The sequence below is a fragment of the Pseudophryne corroboree genome, chromosome 7 (assembly GCF_028390025.1).
Source record: "Pseudophryne corroboree isolate aPseCor3 chromosome 7, aPseCor3.hap2, whole genome shotgun sequence".
Lineage (NCBI taxonomy): Eukaryota > Metazoa > Chordata > Amphibia > Anura > Myobatrachidae > Pseudophryne > Pseudophryne corroboree.
This window is the reverse complement of record NC_086450.1, coordinates 5,100,894-5,120,875: the sequence shown is the minus strand read 5'-3', so window position 1 is coordinate 5,120,875 and position 19,982 is coordinate 5,100,894. Positions and strand designations below refer to the sequence as shown.

The 19,982-nt window shown below is 49.8% G+C and overlaps 1 protein-coding gene across 1 annotated transcript in view; it reads right to left on the bottom strand.

Annotated features, from left to right (window-relative positions):
• Positions 1-556: 556 nt before the first annotated feature.
• CD28 (CD28 molecule) overlaps positions 557-19,982 on the bottom strand; it is a 149,208-nt gene continuing 129,782 nt past the window's right edge. Inside the window, exons 3-4 of the mRNA XM_063932651.1 lie at positions 18,289-18,416; positions 557-2,562 (exon numbers count right to left, since the gene is read on the bottom strand). Of these exons, the coding sequence (XP_063788721.1) occupies positions 2,440-2,562; positions 18,289-18,416 (251 nt within the window). The 3' untranslated portion in view covers positions 557-2,439. The remainder of the gene's footprint in view (positions 2,563-18,288; positions 18,417-19,982) is intronic.

Genomic DNA, 19,982 nt, shown 5'->3' with positions numbered 1-19,982 from the left:
CTGTACCCTGCATGCAGAAGGCGTAGGTAGGCTCCGCAGGTAGCAGTCAGTCAGTACGGGAGTGGACGGGAGTCTGTACCCTGCATGCAGATGGCGTAGGTGGGCTCCGCAGGTAGCAGTCAGTGAATACGGGAGTGGACTGGAGTCTGTACCCTGCATGCAGAAGGCGTAGGTGGGCTCCGCAGGTAGCAGTCAGCTAGTACTGGAGTGGACGGGAGTCTGTACCCTGCATGCAGATGGCGTAGGTGGGCTCCGCAGGTAGCAGTCAGTGAGTACTGGAGTGGACGGGAGTCTGTACCCTGCATGCAGATGGTGTAGGTGGACTCCGCAGGCAGCAGTCAGTGAGTACGGGAGTGGACGGGAGTCTGTACCCTGCATGCAGACGGCGTAGGTGGGCTCCGCAGGTAGCAGTCAGTGAGTACTGGAGTGGACGGGAGTCTGTACGCTGCATGCAGATGGTGTAGGTGGGCTCCGCCGGTAGCAGTCAGCGAGTACTGGAGTGGACGGGAGTCTGTACGCTGCATGCAGATGGTGTAGGTGGGCTCCGCAGGTAGCAGTCAGTGAGTACGGGAGTGGACGGGAGTCTGTACCCTGCATGCAGATGGCGTAGGTGGGCTCCGCAGGCAGCAGTCAGTGAGTACGGGAGTGGACGGGAGTCTGTACCCTGCATGCAGACGGCGTAGGTGGGCTCCGCAGGTAGCAGTCAGCTAGTACGGGAGTGGACGGGAGTCTGTACCCTGCATGCAGACGGCGTAGGTGGGCTCCGCAGGCAGCAGTCAGTGAGTACGGGAGTGGACGGGAGTCTGTACCCTGCATGAAGATGGCGTAGGTAGGCTCCGCAGGTAGCAGTCAGTGAATACAGGAGTGGACTGGAGTCTGTACCCTGCATGCAGAAGGCGTAGGTAGGCTCCGCAGGTAGCAGTCAGTGAGTACGGGAGTGGACGGGAGTCTGTACCCTGCATGAAGATGGCGTAGGTAGGCTCCGCAGGTAGCAGTCAGCGAGTACGGGAGTGGACGGGAGTCTGTACGCTGCATGCAGATGGTGTAGGTGGGCTCCGCAGGTAGCAGTCAGTATGGGAGTGGACGGGAGTCTGTACCCTGCATGCAGATGGCGTAGGTGGGCTCCGCAGGTAGCAGTCAGTGAATACGGGAGTGGACTGGAGTCTGTACGCTGCATGCAGATGGTGTAGGTGGGCTCCGCAGGTAGCAGTCAGTATGGGAGTGGACTGGAGTCTGTACCCTGCATGCAGAAGGCGTAGGTGGGCTCCGCAGGTAGCAGTCAGCTAGTACGGGAGTGGACGGGAGTCTGTACGCTGCATGTAGATGGCGTAGGTGGGCTCCGCAGGTAGCAGTCAGTGAGTACGGGAGTGGACGGGAGTCTGTACGCTGCATGCAGATGGTGTAGGTGGGCTCCGCAGGTAGCAGTCAGCGAGTACTGGAGTGGACGGGAGTCTGTACGCTGCATGCAGATGGTGTAGGTGGGCTCCGCAGGTAGCAGTCAGTGAGTACTGGAGTGGACGGGAGTCTGTACGCTGCATGCAGATGGTGTAGGTGGGCTCCGCAGGTAGCAGTCAGTATGGGAGTGGACGGGAGTCTGTACCCTGCATGCAGATGGCGTAGGTGGGCTCCGCAGGTAGCAGTCAGTGAATACGGGAGTGGACTGGAGTCTGTACCCTGCATGCAGAAGGCGTAGGTAGGCTCCGCAGGTAGCAGTCAGTGAGTACGGGAGTGGACGGGAGTCTGTACCCTGCATGCAGACGGCGTAGGTGGGCTCCGCAGGTAGCAGTCAGCGAGTATGGGAGTGGACTGGAGTCTGTACCCTGCATGCAGACGGTGTAGGTGGGCTCCGCAGGTAGCAGTCAGTGAGTACGGGAGTGGACGGGAGTCTGTACCCTGCATGAAGATGGCGTAGGTAGGCTCCGCAGGTAGCAGTCAGTGAATACGGGAGTGGACTGGAGTCTGTACCCTGCATGCAGAAGGCGTAGGTAGGCTCCGCAGGTAGCAGTCAGTCAGTACGGGAGTGGACGGGAGTCTGTACCCTGCATGCAGATGGCGTAGGTGGGCTCCGCAGGTAGCAGTCAGTGAATACGGGAGTGGACTGGAGTCTGTACCCTGCATGCAGAAGGCGTAGGTGGGCTCCGCAGGTAGCAGTCAGCTAGTACGGGAGTGGACGGGAGTCTGTACCCTGCATGCAGAAGGCGTAGGTGGGCTCCGCAGGTAGCAGTCAGCGAGTACGGGAGTGGACGGGAGTCTGTACGCTGCATGCAGATGGTGTAGGTGGGCTCCGCAGGTAGCAGTCAGTATGGGAGTGGACGGGAGTCTGTACGCTGCATGCAGATGGTGTAGGCGGCCTCCGCAGGTAGCAGTCAGTGAGTACGGGAGTGGACGGGAGTCTGTACGCTGCATGCAGATGGCGTGGGTGGGCTCCGCAGGTAGCAGTCAGCGAGTACGGGAATGGACAGGAGTCATAGCATAGGGTACATAAGGCTTATGGTTCTTTGGCCGTCGGGGAACAACATTGATATATTCACTCTGTTGGATTCTCATTCTTCTTCCTTTTCTCTGTGAAATCAATGCAGTATTATTATTATTATTATTATTATTATTACTACAGTATTATTATTATTATTATTATTATTATTATTATTATTACTATTATTACTACAGTATTATTATTACTCAGCATGGAAACATGGTAACAATAGTATTTTGTATGTTTAAAAAGTTGTAACAGATGGTTTTTGGCTGTTTGGCTCCTATGGTCATTCCGAGTTGTTCGCTCGTTGCCGATTTTCGCTATGTGCGATTTGCTGCTAAATGCGGATGCGCTAAGTTATTTAACACAAAACTTAGTAGATTTGCTGTGGATCCTGCGGCGCTTTTCAGTCGCACTGCTGATCGGTGAGTGATTGACAGGAAAGGGGCGTTTCTGGGTGATAACTGAGCGTTTTCCGGGAGTGTGCTAAAAAATGCAGGCGTGTCAGGGAAAAACGCAGGAGTGTCTGGAGAAACAGGGGAGTGGTTGGCCGAACGCAGGGCGTGTTTGTGACGTCAAACCAGGAACTAAACGGACTGAGCTGATCGCAGTCTAGGAGTAGGTCTGGAGCTACTCAGAAACTACAAAGAATTATTTAGTAGCAGCTCTGCTAATCTTTCGTTCGCAATTCTGCTAAGCTAAGATACACTCCCAGAGGGCGGCGGCCTAGCGTGTGCAATGCTGCAAAAATCAGCTAGCAAGCGAACAACTCGGAATGACCACCCATGTGTGCATACCTCCCAACTGTCCCGATTTTCGCGGGACAGTCCCGTTTTTTGGGGACTGTCCCGCTGTCCCACCCGCGGGCCACAGTGTTCTGCAGTGGGGGGGGGGGCAGTTGGGAGGCTCTGTCACCCGCTGCCCTGCTTAGCAGAGCAGCGGTGAATAGATGAATAGAAGTCAGAGGGAGAGGGGGCATGCCAGCGGCTCACAGAGCGCTGGTCATGCCCCCTCAGTGACGAAAACGGGGGCGTGACTCGCGATCGCCGGTCCTCCCGCAAAGCCACGCCCCTTTTCTTAGGACACACCCCTTTTCTGGACCGCACGCGGCTTAGCCGCGCGTGTGTCCCGCTTTGTAAAGAAGAAATGTTGGGAGGTTCTCATCTCCAGTCCTCAGGTACCACCAACAGGTCATGTTTTCTGTATGTCTTTGATCATGCACAGGTGAGATGCTGGGTCAGTAATTGCCCCACCTGCTTCCACAGGCAGAATCCTCTGCGCTCCACTTGCTGTGATTACTGGGGGGCTGACGCTGGGAACCCCTGTACTACAGCATAAAGTATCTTCATCCAGCTGACAATTGCATCACACCTAAGGCTGCCGTGACTCCTGAATTTCCAAATGTTTCCATCACATTGTCTATGTAGCCCAATTAACATGATAACTAGGGATAGCTAGGAATAAATTTACATTTATGTTTTCAGAAATATCTAATAAATACCTGTATATAATAATATCATATTAATAATAATCTCCTATATAATAGCCCAGATCTGTGACTTTGTGATTCATTTGCTAACGCTGGGCGGAGTCACAACAGTGGGCGGAGTTAGTCAAATGAGTCACAGATCTGGGCAAATCTATAGGAGACCAGGAACAGCAGAAGCAGATGGTATGGGAATTGCACAGGCAGGGGTGCATACCTCCCAGCTTTCTTCAGGCAGAGGGCACACACACACACACACACACACACACACACACACACACACACGCGGCGAAAAGGGGGCGTGGTCACCTAAAAGGGGGCGTGGATTCACGGGAGGGCCCCCGTTTTCGTCAGTGAGGGGTCATGCCCAGCGCTCTGTGAGCTGCTGGCATGCCCCCAGGGGCTGATTATGAGTCCGGGGGGACCAGGGCACTTGATACAGGGTAGCCATTGCTCATGGCTGTGTCTGCTGTGGGGCTGGGGGCGTGGCCTAATCGCGGGACGCGTGGCCACGCCCCTTGTTCAAATTCCGGGATTTTTTTTTTTTTGGATGGAATTTTGGCCCCTCAGCTAAGGCTAAATCCAGAGGCGGTGGTTGCTCCCCCCTACACACCCGCACAGGCAGAAGAAAGCAGGGAGACTGCTGCCTCCCTGCACCACCACAGACCTGCCAATATGCAGCAGCGTGTGCTGACTGTAGCACAATGCTGCCGCTGTTACTGGCAGGACGGGGGAGCTTCAGAGGTGGGACAAAGCTACTCCAGCCAGGGGCCCACTAAAACTGTGGGGCCCGTGGTACGTACCCCCTGCCCCCCCCCCCCCCCCCCATATCCGGCTCTGCTGTCGAAACCCCGGGACAGTTGGGAGGTATGGGGGTGTGTGAGGGGGTATGCCGGACAGACAGACAGGCACCGGCTCACTGTGTGCTTGACCCCCCACATCGGCATACTCAGCAGGGTCTCTCTGGCGCGGAGGAGCATCACTTTCTAGCACACTCCACACTTCTTAGCTGCAGTTTTGTGGGGCACCTGCTGCTGTGCAGGTTCCGTACTTTAGCCAGCGGGTAGCGCTGCAGAAGTCCGAGCTCCTTGCAGGCTCCGACCCCCTCCTCCCTCCAGCCGCAGCGTCTCCTGGGGGCTAACCAGTCTCCCCTTACCACAGTGCCCGGCAGCTGCGCGAGGTCCGCGGTGTGTGACTGAGGAGTGGGGGGAGGGATGCGGACGGGCAGAGGAAGCAGGACTCCAGCCTGAGAGAGTCAGCCATGCCAAGTCTCCACCAGCAGCAGATCCCAACAGGTTGGAGTGGAACAGCAGCAGCCAGCAGCAGTGACTCCGGTAAGACACATCTGTCTGTCACCACTGTTCTGTCCCTAATACCAATCTCTCCCGTGCCCTGTGTTCTGTCATGTCCCTGTCACCCCTGGCCTTGCCCCGTCACCCTTATCCTGGCCCTTTCACCCTTATGCTGACCCTGTCACTCCTGTCCTGGCCCTGTTACTGCATGCCCTCCAACTACCTTTTTGGCAGGTACAGTACCCGCAGCGCCTCCAGACGCCTCCTCAATGCACCACACCTCCGCACCTTCCCCTCCACCACATGCGGCACTCCACCCCTCCCCCACATGCTGTGCCTCCAGAACCCCTACACCACCCGTGGCTCCCACTCCCCCACAGCACCTCCAGAACCCCTCCACCCCCCATATATGTCTTCCCCCACACCTGCCCCCCTCCACCCGCAGCATCTGCAGACACCCTCCTCCATCTGCGGTCCCCCCCCCTCACCCACCCCTCCCCCACCCATGGCACCCCCACACCTACCCCTCCACCACCTGCAGCGCCTCCAGACCCCCTTCCCCATCCGCCGCACCACCCGTACCTGCCCCTCCCCTACCCACGGCTCCTTTAGACCCCCTACTGTTCAAGGGGCTGTGCCTCCTTCACCATCGCACGCCCTTTCATTGTGCAATATTTAACCACTAACAAAGGAATGCAGGTAATACTCCATATAATACAAATATTGAACCCCAGAAAGGCATGCAAGGGTTAAGGGGGCGTAGCCCCTTGCGACGGTGTGAAGAGCGCCCGTAGGGCGCGATGAAGCACCTAGTAATAATAATAACAATACAATTTTATTTTTATGAATCCAGTTCTACTATGAATTCTGTATATCTGTATATAAACATTTTGTGATTCCATCTGGTCTTTTTTTTATATTATTCTGATACATTATTTACAGATTTATATAGTTATAAACCGATTTGTAAACTGTATCACTTTTTACTGTATGTTAGCGCATCACTCACCCTCCCAAATGCTCCCGTTGTATATTTTAGTTGCACATGGGGGGGATAATACAGACCTTATTGTAGCAGTACATTTGTTAGCAGTTGGGCAAAACCATGGGGGTCATTCCGACCTGATCGCACGCTAGCTTTTTTTTGCAGCGCTGCGATCAGGTCAAAATCAAAACTCGGCAAAACTGCGCAATGCAGGCGCATCGTACATGCACAAAGCGGATCGTTGCCGGGCGATGGATTTAATGAAGAATCCATTTGCACAGCCGATCGAAAGGAGATTGACAGGAAAGAGGCATTTGTGGGTGTCAACTGACCGTTTTCAGGGAGTGTTTGGAAAAATGCAGGCGTGTCCAAACGTTTGCAGGGCGGGTGTTTGACGTCAATTCCGGCCCCGGACAGGCTGAAGTATTCGCAGCAGCTGCGTAAGTTCTGACCTACTCAGAAACTGCACAAAATGTTTTTGTACCGCTTGGCTGCACATGCGATCGCACACTTGAAAAACGAAAATACACTCCCCCATAGGCGGCGACTATCTGATCACAGCGCTGCAAAAAATAGCTAGCGAGCAATCAACTCGGAATGACCACCCATGTGCAGTGCGGGTGGGGCAGATGTAACATGTGCAGAGAGAGTAAGATTTGGCTGAGGTGTGTTCAAACAGAAATATAGATTGCAGTGTAAAAATAAAGCAAATATTGGGGGGCTCACATTACACGGTGTGACCGGACGGTCTTGTACGAAAGCACTCACCGCTTTCGTGTCCCGTCCCCCAGTACACAGATTGGATGTTCAGATCACACGGGACCTGGCCACATAGGGGATTCCCGCTTACCGTCAGTAACCGCCTGTTACTGACTCCACCCACTGCGCTGTGGGCGGGTTTATGCTGCCACCACCAAACTCCTAACCTGCCGTGGCGTTTGGAACCACGGTTCTGCTCTGTATGTTCACAATTCAATATTTTTATATATATATTACATTAAAACCAATGTTTTTGTTTTTAAATACTGTGCCAAGTGCTCAGCGCTGGGCTCCCCTAGCCCTGCAGCCTGGCTGCTAGGGCTCTCTCAGTGCTGGAGGTATGGGGCTGGCTTCCCCCATCCTCCAGCCTGCCTGTCTGCCACTGGGGTCCAGGGAGCTGGCTCTCCCTGTCCCCCCAGTGTGGCACTCATTTTGTGGCCTCGCCGTACGGTGCGGCGCAACCCCCCTGATCTAAAGCCCAGCGGCTCAGGACGCTTGTCCCAGCCACCGCAGCTCTTCGTCTCTGGAGCGCTGAGGCGCCGGGAGCATAGCTCCCGGTCCCCAGTGTACAGTGCCCTACACACACCCCCGCCGCTAGTGAGCCGGCTACCCGGACCCCCCTGAGCGGCGCACTGTGGTGCCCTCGCCGCGCAGGGAGTCGGCTAGCCCAGTCCCCTGTGTGCGGCGCTGAACATTGTGGCCTCGCCGCAGCGTCCGGCAGGGATCCGGGCTGCGGCGCACCCCCACCCTGCCGCTTAGCAGCCCGGGACGTTCGTCCCGGCTGCCGCGGCTGGCCACCTCCGCTGGTGATGAGGTGCCGGGAGCAGAGCTCCCGGCCCCCATCGGCGGCACGCACAGAGAGCACTGCGGCGGGAGCGGCTCTCCCGCCTGCAGCGGCTCTCCCTCCATAGCGCTGAGGTGCCGGGAGCGTAGCTCCCGGACCTCAGCACACACACAGCGGCTCTCCTCTCCCCCGGCGCGCACACACACAGGTCAGCGCGCCGGGGGGCTCCCTCACTGCCGCGGTCGCCGGAGAGGTCCGGGACCGCGGCACAGATTTAAAATACATTAATAAATCACACGGCGCCTAGTGCCCAATACATTTTAAAAGTGGCGCCAAGTGCCCAGGGTCCTTTAATATGGCGCCGGGCACTGAGGGTTAACACCTTCAGTGCTGCGGCCGCCATTGTCCACGTGGGGGGGTCTCTCCGGCCACACAAGGATAGGCTACAAACATTCCTGCACTGTTCCGATAGCACATCGCCTAAATCGCAAATAACAGAATTGCCCCATAGAGAAACAGAGTAGAGATGAGCGGGTCCGGTTCCTCGGAATCCGAACCCCCCCGAACTTCAGCCTTTTTACACGGGTCCGAGGCAGACTCGGATCTTCCCGCCTTGCTCGGCTAACCCGAGCGCGCCCGAACGTCATCATCCCGCTGTCGGATTCTCGCGAGGCTCGTATTCTATCGCGAGACTCGGATTCTATATAAGGAGCCGCGCGTCGCCGGCATTTTCACACGTGCATTGAGATTGATAGGGAGAGGACGTGGCTGGCGTCCTCTCCGTTTAGATAGAGAGTGAGACACTTGATTTACTAGTAATTTAATTTTAGTAATTTTGGGGAGCATTAGGAGTACTCAGAGAGTGCAGAGTTTTGCTGATAGTTATACTAGTGACCACCAGTTTTATTTATTATTTAAAATCCGTTCTCTGCCTGAAAAAAAACGATACACAGTCACATACCATATCTGTGCTCAGCCTCAGTGTGCTGCATGATAATATCATCTATGTATATCTGACTGTGCTGAGTGCTCACTGCTCACACAGCTTAATTGTGGGGGAGACTGGGGAGCAGTTATAGCAGGAGTACATAACAGTGCACACTTTTGCTGCCAGTGTGACTGACCAGTGACCACCAGTATATTGTCTGCCTGAAAAAGTTAAACACTCGTGTGGTGTTTTTTTTTTTAATTCTATAAACGCATTCTGCTGACAGACAGTGTCCAGCAGGTCCGTCATTCATTATATTATAATATATACCTGCAGTAGTGATATATATATATTTTTTATATCATTATCATCCAGTCTATACTAGCAGACGCAGTACGGTAGTCCACGGCTGTAGCTACCTCTGTGTCGGAACAAGGGGGGGCTTACAGAGAAGACAAAAGATGACCCTGGTAGGGAGCACTCTTATCTGAGGTAACACAAGGATTTATTTTTTCATAGAACAATCATAAAATAACAATTTTTATTGGTATGCCTTAAAAATACTAATTCATTAATAAATATGTGATCATGAGCGAAAATATTTTCGGAGAGTGTGTGTATTCTTTAATAAATGGCCTCAGCCAAAATCATAGAATATATTAAGGTCCGTCTGTATAGTAGTTCCCTTAACACAATGTGTTGGGAATCGAAGTATTTAAAAATTGAATAGTGTGACCATCATCTAATCAGTTATATAGCCCATACATAAGTTTCACAGGGCAATTGGTTTGAATCATGGGTCACTGGTTGGTTACTTCGATTGGGTCACCTGTACAACAGTACAGGTCCTGAAAGTCAGCAAGAAGTATCTGTGGAGCTGTAAGTGGTGGACATAAACATGTTATCCACCCACCTGGTGATACTGCTGTATCATGTGCAATTGTAGCAGGATTAACATTATCAGCTAACTGCTATTTGGTCGCTGATAGGTGTATCTGCACAAGATCACATTGTATCATGTACAATTGATGTATCTGCACAAGAGGGAACAGCTGTTTATGATTATCAGTGAGCCCCAACAGGGGTTGTGTTCTAATTATCACATCATGATTTCAGCAATTGTAAATGTCTGCTCAATGTTAAATTTGTGAGTTTTACACCTTTGCTGGAGCACGACCCCCTTTAATCCTAAATTGAGGTTGTGAATTAAGCACCTACAAGTGTTTGACAATTATTGAGAAAATTGATGTATTTTGTGTGCCATATACCACTGTGACAAAGAAAAGTAACTATATAGAAGTGTACTGCTAGAGAGATTAAGTGCAAGTTCAAAGAGTTACATGTGCTCTATTTTGCTGGCACAAATACAACAAGAAAAGCAGTCTGTCATGAGCATATCAATTTTTTTTAAAATAGACACAGTTCTTTGAGAAATTGAAAGATACATATGCTCCATACAAGTATCTGACAGTACAATAAGGAACTTTCAGGAGTGTACCGCACTAGAGACCGAAATGCAGGTTAAACATTCTCTGCACAGCTTGTTAAAAGGGCATCAGGGAGCACCTGCCGCAGGTCACTCTGCTTGATACCTCCTCTTTCTTTCTTCTGGCCAAGTTGGGTGCACTTACCCTCTCTCATTCCTCGTCCTATACCATTTGGCAAGACGGGAGAACAGCAGAAGGGTAGTCATACCTGTATCTTGGCCACTGTATATATCTCTATCTAGTGCTTAAAGATTTGGTATTAAAACTGTCTGACAACCTGTGAATAATTGAGGTATATGTGCCTCATATCTCACAATTGATTATATCAAATCTTCTAAAGCCCAGTACTCACGGGCCGATCAAGGAGAGATGCGTGCTGAGCGAACCGCTCAGCACACATCTCTCCTGCCGCTCAGCACAGCGCGATCTGTGCTGAGCGTGCGGGGGGAGACGGGGGGCCGCTCACTTCACCCAGCGGGTGAAGTGAGCGACCCGCTAGATTGGCCTGCATGCAGGCCAATCTAGCAGCGGCGATAGCGATGTGCGGGGCCGCGCATCGCTATCGCCGAGGGGGCTACACACGGAGCGATCCTGCCGATATTCTAAGCAATCTAGTCAGATTGCTTAGAATATCGCTCCGTGAGTACCCCCCTTAACAATCATGTCAATTTGTATTCCTGTGGTATATGTGTTTATATTTTAGCCATAAGCACGACTAGGAAATTATCCTCCATGAGGTGTGCCTCACATTACTGTTAAAGCACAATAATCACAGTATTTGTACAGGAATATGCTGCATTGGAGATTGTGTACAGTCTAAAGAGATATATTGAGAGATTATTGTACATTGCAGATTCACAGGCTCCGCCCCTGTCCTTTGTGAATAATCTACATTGAGCAAATGTGCTGCTTTTGAGTCTCTGTACAAGCATTAGGGTTGCAAACCCCTGCTTTCAGTACACATGTGAATAACAACTATATATATATTTTTTCACAGAGGTGGCAGTATCACCAGGTGGGTGGATAACATGTTTATGTCCACCACTTACAGCTCCACAGATACTTCTTGCTGACTTTCAGGACCTGTACTGTTGTACAGGTGACCCAATCGAAGTAACCAACCAGTGACCCATGATTCAAACCAATTGCCCTGTGAAACTTATGTATGGGCTATATAACTGATTAGATGATGGTCACACTATTCAATTTTTAAATACTTCGATTCCCAACACATTGTGTTAAGGGAACTACTATACAGACGGACCTTAATACATTCTATGATTTTGGCTGAGGCCATTTATTAAAGAATACACACACTCTCCGAAAATATTTTCGCTCATGATCACATATTTATTAATGAATTAGTATTTTTAAGGCATACCAATAAAAATTGTTATTTTATGATTGTTCTATGAAAAAATAAATCCTTGTGTTACCTCAGATAAGAGTGCTCCCTACCAGGGTCATCTTTTGTCTTCTCTGTAAGCCCCCCCTTGTTCCGATACATGTTTCTATACCCTTGGGAGCACCACTGACCGTCAAAATCCTTGTTACCAACATACCAATTCGGTGTAGGTATACCATTGACCAATTAAGGGAAAGAATATCCCGAGAGTGTCAGTTTTTTCTGAGGTAACTATATAATGTACAGTTTTTTCCTGTGCGGCCGTCCTCAAACTTCTTCTTTTTTTACCGCTACCTCTGTGTCGGCAGTGCTCGTCCATAATTGTATACCTACCTGTGGTGGGTTTTTTTTTTCTATCTTCTTCATACTAGTAGTTTAGGAGTCTGCTGCTGACAGTGTCCAGCAGGTCCATCATTATATAATATATACCTGTCCTGCAGTAGTAATATATATATATTTTTTATATCATTATCATCCAGTCTATACTAGCAGACGCAGTACGGTAGTCCACGGCTGTAGCTACCTCTGTGTCGGCAGTGCTCGTCCATAATTGTATACCTACCTGTGGTGGGTTTTTTTTTTTCTATCTTCTTCATACTAGTAGTTTAGGAGTCTGCTGCTGACAGTGTCCAGCAGGTCCGTCATTATATAATATATACCTGTCCTGCAGTAGTGATATATATATATTTTTTTTATATCATTATCATCCAGTCTATACTAGCAGACGCAGTACGGTAGTCCACGGCTGTAGCTACCTCTGTGTCGGCAGTGCTCGTCCATAATTGTATACCTACCTGTGGTGGGTTTTTTTTTTTCTATCTTCTTCATACTAGTAGTTTAGGAGTCTGCTGCTGACAGTGTCCATCAGGTCCGTCATTATATAATATATACCTGTCCTGCAGTAGTGATATATATATATTTTTTATATCATTATCATCCAGTCTATACTAGCAGACGCAGTACGGTAGTCCACGGCTGTAGCTACCTCTGTGTCGGCAGTGCTCGTCCATAATTGTATACCTACCTGTGGTGGGTTTTTTTTTCTATCTTCTTCATACTAGTAGTTTAGGAGTCTGCTGCTGACAGTGTCCAGCAGGTCCGTCATTATATAATATATACCTGTCCTGCAGTAGTGATATATATATATTTTTTATATCATTATCATCCAGTCTATACTAGCAGACGCAGTACGGTAGTCCACGGCTGTAGCTACCTCTGTGTCGGCAGTGCTCGTCCATAATTGTATACCTACCTGTGGTGGGTTTTTTTTTCTATCTTCTTCATACTAGTAGTTTAGGAGTCTGCTGCTGACAGTGTCCAGCAGGTCCGTCATTATATAATATATACCTGTCCTGCAATAGTGATATATATATATTTTTTATATCATTATCATCCAGTCTATACTAGCAGACGCAGTACGGTAGTCCACGGCTGTAGCTACCTCTGTGTCGGCAGTCACTCGTCATCCATAAGTATACTAGTATCCATCCATCTCCATTGTTTACCTGAGGTGCCTTTTAGTTGTGCCTATTAAAATATGGAGAACAAAAATGTTGAGGTTCCAAAAATAGGGAAAGATCAAGATCGACTTCCACCTCGTGCTGAAGCTGCTGCCACTAGTCATGGCCGAGACGATGAAATGCCATCAACGTCGTCTGCCAAGGCCGATGCCCAATGTCATAGTACAGAGCATGTAAAATCCAAAACACCAAAAACAGTAAAAAAAGGACTCAAAAATCTAAAATAAAATCGTCGGAGGAGAAGCGTAAACTTGCCAATATGCCATTTACCACACGGAGTGGCAAGGAACGGCTGAGGCCCTGGCCTATGTTCATGGCTAGTGGTTCAGCTTCACATGAGGATGGAAGCACTCAGCCTCTCGCTAGAAAAATGAAAAGACTTAAGCTGGCAAAAGCACAGCAAAGAACTGTGCGTTCTTCGAAATCACAAATCCACAAGGAGAGTCCAATTTTGTCGGTTGCGATGCCTGACCTTCCCAACACTGGACGTGAAGAGCATGCGCCTTCCACCATTTGCACGCCCCCTGCAAGTGCTGGAAGGAGCACCCGCAGTCCAGTTCCTGATAGTCAGATTGAAGATGTCAGTGTTGAAGTACACCAGGATGAGGAGGATATGGGTGTTGCTGGCGCTGGGGAGGAAATTGACCAGGAGGATTCTGATGGTGAGGTGGTTTGTTTAAGTCAGGCACCCGGGGAGACACCTGTTGTCCGTGGGAGGAATATGGCCATTGACATGCCTGGTGAAAATACCAAAAAAATCAGCTCTTCGGTGTGGAAGTATTTCAACAGAAATGCGGACGACATTTGTCAAGCCGTGTGTTGCCTTTGTCAAGCTGTAATAAGTAGGGGTAAGGACGTTAACCACCTCGGAACATCCTCCCTTATACGTCACCTGCAGCGCATTCATCATAAGTCAGTGACAAGTTCAAAAACTTTGGGCGACAGCGGAAGCAGTCCACTGACCAGTAAATCCCTTCCTCTTGTAACCAAGCTCACGCAAACCACCCCACCAACTCCCTCAGTGTCAATTTCCTCCTTCCCCAGGAATGCCAATAGTCCTGCAGGCCATGTCACTGGCAATTCTGACGAGTCCTCTCCTGCCTGGGATTCATCCGATGCATCCTTGCGTGTAACGCCTACTGCTGCTGGCGCTGCTGTTGTTGCTGCTGGGAGTCGATGGTCATCCCAGAGGGGAAGTCGTAAGACCACTTTTACTACTTCCACCAAGCAATTGACTGTCCAACAGTCCTTTGCGAGGAAGATGAAATATCACAGCAGTCATCCTGCTGCAAAGCGGATAACTGAGGCCTTGGCATCCTGGGCGGTGAGAAACGTTGTTCCGGTATCCATCATTACTGCAGAGCCAACTATAGACTTGTTTGAGGTACTGTGTCCCCGGTACCAAATACCATCTAGGTTCCATTTCTCTAGGCAGGCGATACCGAAAATGTACACAGACCTCAGAAAAAGACTCACCAGTGTCCTAAAAAATGCAGTTGTACCCAATGTCCACTTAACCACGGACATGTGGACAAGTGGAGCAGGGCAGACTCAGGACTATATGACTGTGACAGTCCACTGGGTAGATGTATGGACTCCCGCCGCAAGAACAGCAGCGGCGGCACCAGTAGCAGCATCTCGCAAACGCCAACTCTTTCCTAGGCAGGCTACGCTTTGTATCACCGCTTTCCAGAATACGCACACAGCTAAAAACCTCTTACGGCAACTGAGGAAGATCATCGCAGAATGGCTGACCCCAATTGGACTCTCCTGTGGATTTGTGGCATCGGACAACGCCAGCAATACTGTGTGTGCATTAAATATGGGCAAATTCCAGCACGTCCCATGTTTTGCACATACCTTGAATTTGGTGGTGCAGAATTATTTAAAAAACGAGAGGGGCGTGCAAGAGATGCTGTCGGTGGCCAGAAGAATTGCGGGACACTTTCGGCGTACAGGCACCACGTACAGAAGACTGGAGCACCACCAAAAACGCCTGAACCTGCCCTGCCATCATCTGAAGCAAGAAGTAGTAAGTAACGAGGTGGAATTCAACCCTCTATATGCTTCAGAGGTTGGAGGAGCAGCAAAGGCCATTCAAGCCTATACAACTGAGCACGATATAGGAGGTGGAATGCACCTGTCTCAAGCGCAGTGGAGAATGATTTCAACGTTGTGCAAGGTTCTGCAACCTTTTGAACTTGCCACACGTGAAGTCAGTTCAGACACTGCCAGCCTGAGTCAGGTCATTCCCCTCATCAGGCTTTTGCAGAAGAAGCTGGAGACATTGAAGGAGGAGCTAACACAGAGCGATTCCGCTAGGCATGTGGGACTTGTGGATGGAGCCCTTAATTCGCTTAACAAGGATTCACGGGTGGTCAATCTGTTGAAATCAGAGCACTATATTTTGGCCACCGTGCTCGATCCTAGATTTAAAACCTACCTTGGATCTCTCTTTCCGGCAGACACAAGTCTGCAGGGGTTCAAAGAACTGCTGGTGAGAAAATTGTCAAGTCAAGCGGAACGCGACCTGTCAACATCTCCTCCTTCACATTCTCCCGCAACTGGGGGTGCGAGGAAAAGGCTCAGAATTCCGAGCCCACCCGCTGGCGGTGATGCAGGGCAGTCTGGAGCGACTGCTGATGCTGACATCTGGTCCGGACTGAAGGACCTGCCAACGATTACGGACATGTCGTCTACTGTCACTGCATATGATTCTCTCCCCATTGAAAGAATGGTGGAGGATTATATGAGTGACCGCATCCAAGTAGGCACGTCAGACAGTCCGTACGTATACTGGCAGGAAAAAGAGGCAATTTGGAGGCCCTTGCACAAACTGGCTTTATTCTACCTAAGTTGCCCTCCCACAAGTGTGTACTCCGAAAGAGTGTTTAGTGCCGCCGCTCACCTTGTCAGCAATCGGCGTACGAGGTTACTTCCAGAAAATGTGGAGAAGATGATGTTCATTAAAATGAATTATAATCAATTCCTCCATGGAGACATTCACCAGCAGCAATTGCCTCCACAAAGTACACAGGGAGCTGTGATGGTGGATTCCAGTGGGGACGAATTGATAATCTGTGAGGAGGGGGATGTACACGGTGATGAATCGGAGGATGATGATGAGGTGGACATCTTGCCTCTGTAGAGCCAGTTTGTGCAAGGAGAGATTAATTGCTTCTTTTTTGGTGGGGGTCCAAACCAACCCGTCATTTCAGTCACAGTCGTGTGGCAGACCCTGTCACTGAAATGATGGGTTGGTTAAAGTGTGCATGTCCTGTTTATACAACATAAGGGTGGGTGGGAGGGCCCAAGGACAAGTCCATCTTGCACCTCTTTTTTCTTTCATTTTTCTTTGCGTCATGTGCTGTTTGGGGAGTGTTTTTTGGAAGGGCCAGCCTGCGTGACACTGCAGTGCCACTCCTAGATGGGCCCGGTGTTTGTGTCGGCCACTAGGGTCGCTTAGCTTACTCACACAGCTACCTCATTGCGCCTCTTTTTTTCTTTGCGTCATGTGCTGTTTGGGGAGTGTTTTTTTGAAGGGCCATCCTACGTGACACTGCAGTGCCACTCCTAGATGGGCCTGGTGTTTGTGTCGGCCACTAGGGTCGCTGAGCTTACTCACACAGCTACCTCATTGCGCCTCTTTTTTTCTTTGCGTCATGTGCTGTTTGGGGAGTGTTTTTTGGAAGGGCCATCCTGCCTGACACTGCAGTGCCACTCCTAGATGGGCCAGGTGTTTGTGTCGGCCACTTGGGTCGCTGAGCTTAGTCACACAGCTACCTCATTGCGCCTCTTTTTTTCTTTGCGTCATGTGCTGTTTGGGGAGTATTTTTTTGAAGGGCCATCCTGCGTGACACTGCAGTGCCACTCCTAGATGGGCCAGGTGTTTGTGTCGGCCACTAGGGTCGCTTAGCTTACTCACACAGCTACCTCATTGCGCCTCTTTTTTTCTTTGCGTCATGTGCTGTTTGGGGAGTGTTTTTTTGAAGGGCCATCCTGCGTGACACTGCAGTGCCACTCCTAGATGGGCCAGGTGTTTGTGTCGGCCACTAGGGTCGCTGAGCTTACTCACACAGCTACCTCATTGCGCCTGTTTTTTTCTTTGCGTCATGTGCTGTTTGGGGAGTGTTTTTTGGAAGGGCCATCCTGCCTGACACTGCAGTGCCACTCCTAGATGGGCCAGGTGTTTGTGTCGGCCACTTGGGTCGCTGAGCTTAGTCACACAGCTACCTCATTGCGCCTGTTTTTTTCTTTGCGTCATGTGCTGTTTGGGGAGTATTTTTTTGAAGGGCCATCCTGCGTGACACTGCAGTGCCACTCCTAGATGGGCCAGGTGTTTGTGTCGGCCACTAGGGTCGCTTAGCTTACTCACACAGCTACCTCATTGCGCCTCTTTTTTTCTTTGCGTCATGTGCTGTTTGGGGAGTGTTTTTTTGAAGGGCCATCCTGCGTGACACTGCAGTGCCACTCCTAGATGGGCCAGGTGTTTGTGTCGGCCACTAGGGTCGCTGAGCTTAGTCACACAGCTACCTCATTGCGCCTCTTTTTTTTCTTCTTTGCGTCATGTGCTGTTTGGGGAGTATTTTTTGGAAGGGCCATCCTGCCTGACACTGCAGTGCCACTCCTAGATGGGCCAGGTGTTTGTGTCGGCCACTTGGGTCGCTGAGCTTAGTCACACAGCTACCTCATTGCGCCTCTTTTTTTCTTTGCGTCATGTGCTGTTTGGGGAGTGTTTTTTGGAAGGGCCATCCTGCGTGACACTGCAGTGCCACTCCTAGATGGGCCAGGTGTTTGTGTCGGCCACTTGGGTCGCTGAGCTTAGTCATCCAGCGACCTCGGTGCAAATTTTAGGACTAAAAATAATATTGTGAGGTGTGAGGTGTTCAGAATAGACTGAAAACGAGTGGAAATTATGGTTATTGAGGTTAATAATACTTTGGGATCAAAATGACCCCAAAATTCTATGATTTAAGCTGTTTTTTAGGGTTTTTTGAAAAAAACACCCGAATCCAAAACACACCCGAATCCGACAAAAAAAATTCGGTGAGGTTTTGCCAAAACGCGTTCGAACCCAAAACACGGCCGCGGAACCGAACCCAAAACCAAAACACAAAAGCCGAAAAATTTCCGGTGCACATCTCTAAAACAGAGTAACTTTCTTACCAATATATATAGAAACGCTGTAGTGATAATGATGATGTACAGTCCGCAGACTCCCAGCGCCACCCACAGGCTCAGCGGAAAAGTCTTCGGAATCTCTTCTCTCTCTGCTGTTTTGCATACAGGATATTCTGTCAAGCGAAACGTAAAACAGATTATAATGAGGAATAAGATTACTAATTATAGTGATTAGAACACTGCCCACTGTTATAGGAAATGTCACTAAAACAGACCTAATGGTAAAATGTAGACGGCTGTGATGAGAAATAATCCCACAATGCAGCTGGTGAAGCCGAGGGTATCAGACTGCCGCACTAATTGCCTGGACATTCATTTACACTGCATGTGGAGCTATTTATCAATACATGACAACGGGGCTAGCTTCATACCGCCCCTTATTGCAGCAATGCAAATCTACCTAGCCTATCAGTATTCAGCTGTCTCAATAATAATATTGTTCCCGAGCGGATCAGGCGCAGGGGATGCAGATGCGCAGAGGAATAGTAATCGCAGGCGTTGGCTTTCAGTTCCACTTTAAAAAAAAAAAAAAACATTACAATTGTTACAAATATATATTTTTTAAAAACATTTTTTTTTTTTTTAAACCACAGCCATTGAAATAATGCTTATAAGGCTGAGACGGCAACAGCAGAAGGATTGAGGAGGCACAGTACTGCCAAGATCACTAGCAAATGGGTGTATGGCAGCTTTCACTGGCGAGACCCTTCGGATATTACCAATAGCGGGATCTAACACTAGGATTAGCCCATTGTCTTACATTCAAATATTTATTAAAAAGCAGCTTGGTAATGTGTTATCACTGGCATTTATGATTGCAGGAGCACAGCTGGCATAGTGGTTAGCATCACTGCCTCATAATAACAAGTTCATGAAGTTAATTCCCAAACATGGCACCTATTGGTGTGGAGTTTGTAATGTTCTTCTCATGCTTTGTGGGTTTGCAGTGGGTGCTCCACTGAAATGGCCTACACAAGTGCATCTGAAGGTTTGTGCATTGAGCCTGAGGGTAATTAAACCCCGAGGCCTCATCAGGGGACATGAACATGTTTTTTGCTGTTTCAGTCAGGGGTGGTTAGGTTGGGGTTCAATCTAGAGATGAGCGGGTTCCCTGAGAAACGAAACCCCCGAACTTCACGCTCCGAGCTGGTATCCAAGCCCGGCTCGGGACTTCCCGCCAGACTTGGAATCCAGAACGAGGGAAAACGTCATCATCCTGCTGTCTGGCTTGCCAGGCTGAGGCATGCTGTGGGCACAGAGGTTAGCATTGCTTCCTCCCACAGTCCTACTTATAGTATGAAATGAGTTTAGACTGCAGAGTCGTAAGCTCCACTAGGGCAGGGCTCAATAACAGAAACATTTACTGCACAGTCGTGCTTAGTCCTTTACCGAACCCACCCGAACTCAACTTGCCCCATCCGGGGCTGCTGTGGGGGCTCAGGAGGGGCTGCTTTATTTAAAAATAAAATATGAATAAAATAAACAAGTCACACAGGTATGCTCACATGCGTATAACTGGGACACACAGGTATGCTCACATGCGTATAACTGGGACACACAGGTATGCTCACATGCGTGTACCTGGGAACTGTGAAAAACAAAAACAAGGCATCTGCCACAAAATATGTAAATAAAAATGCAATTAAAAAATGGGGGGGGGGAAGAAACCCATGAGATTT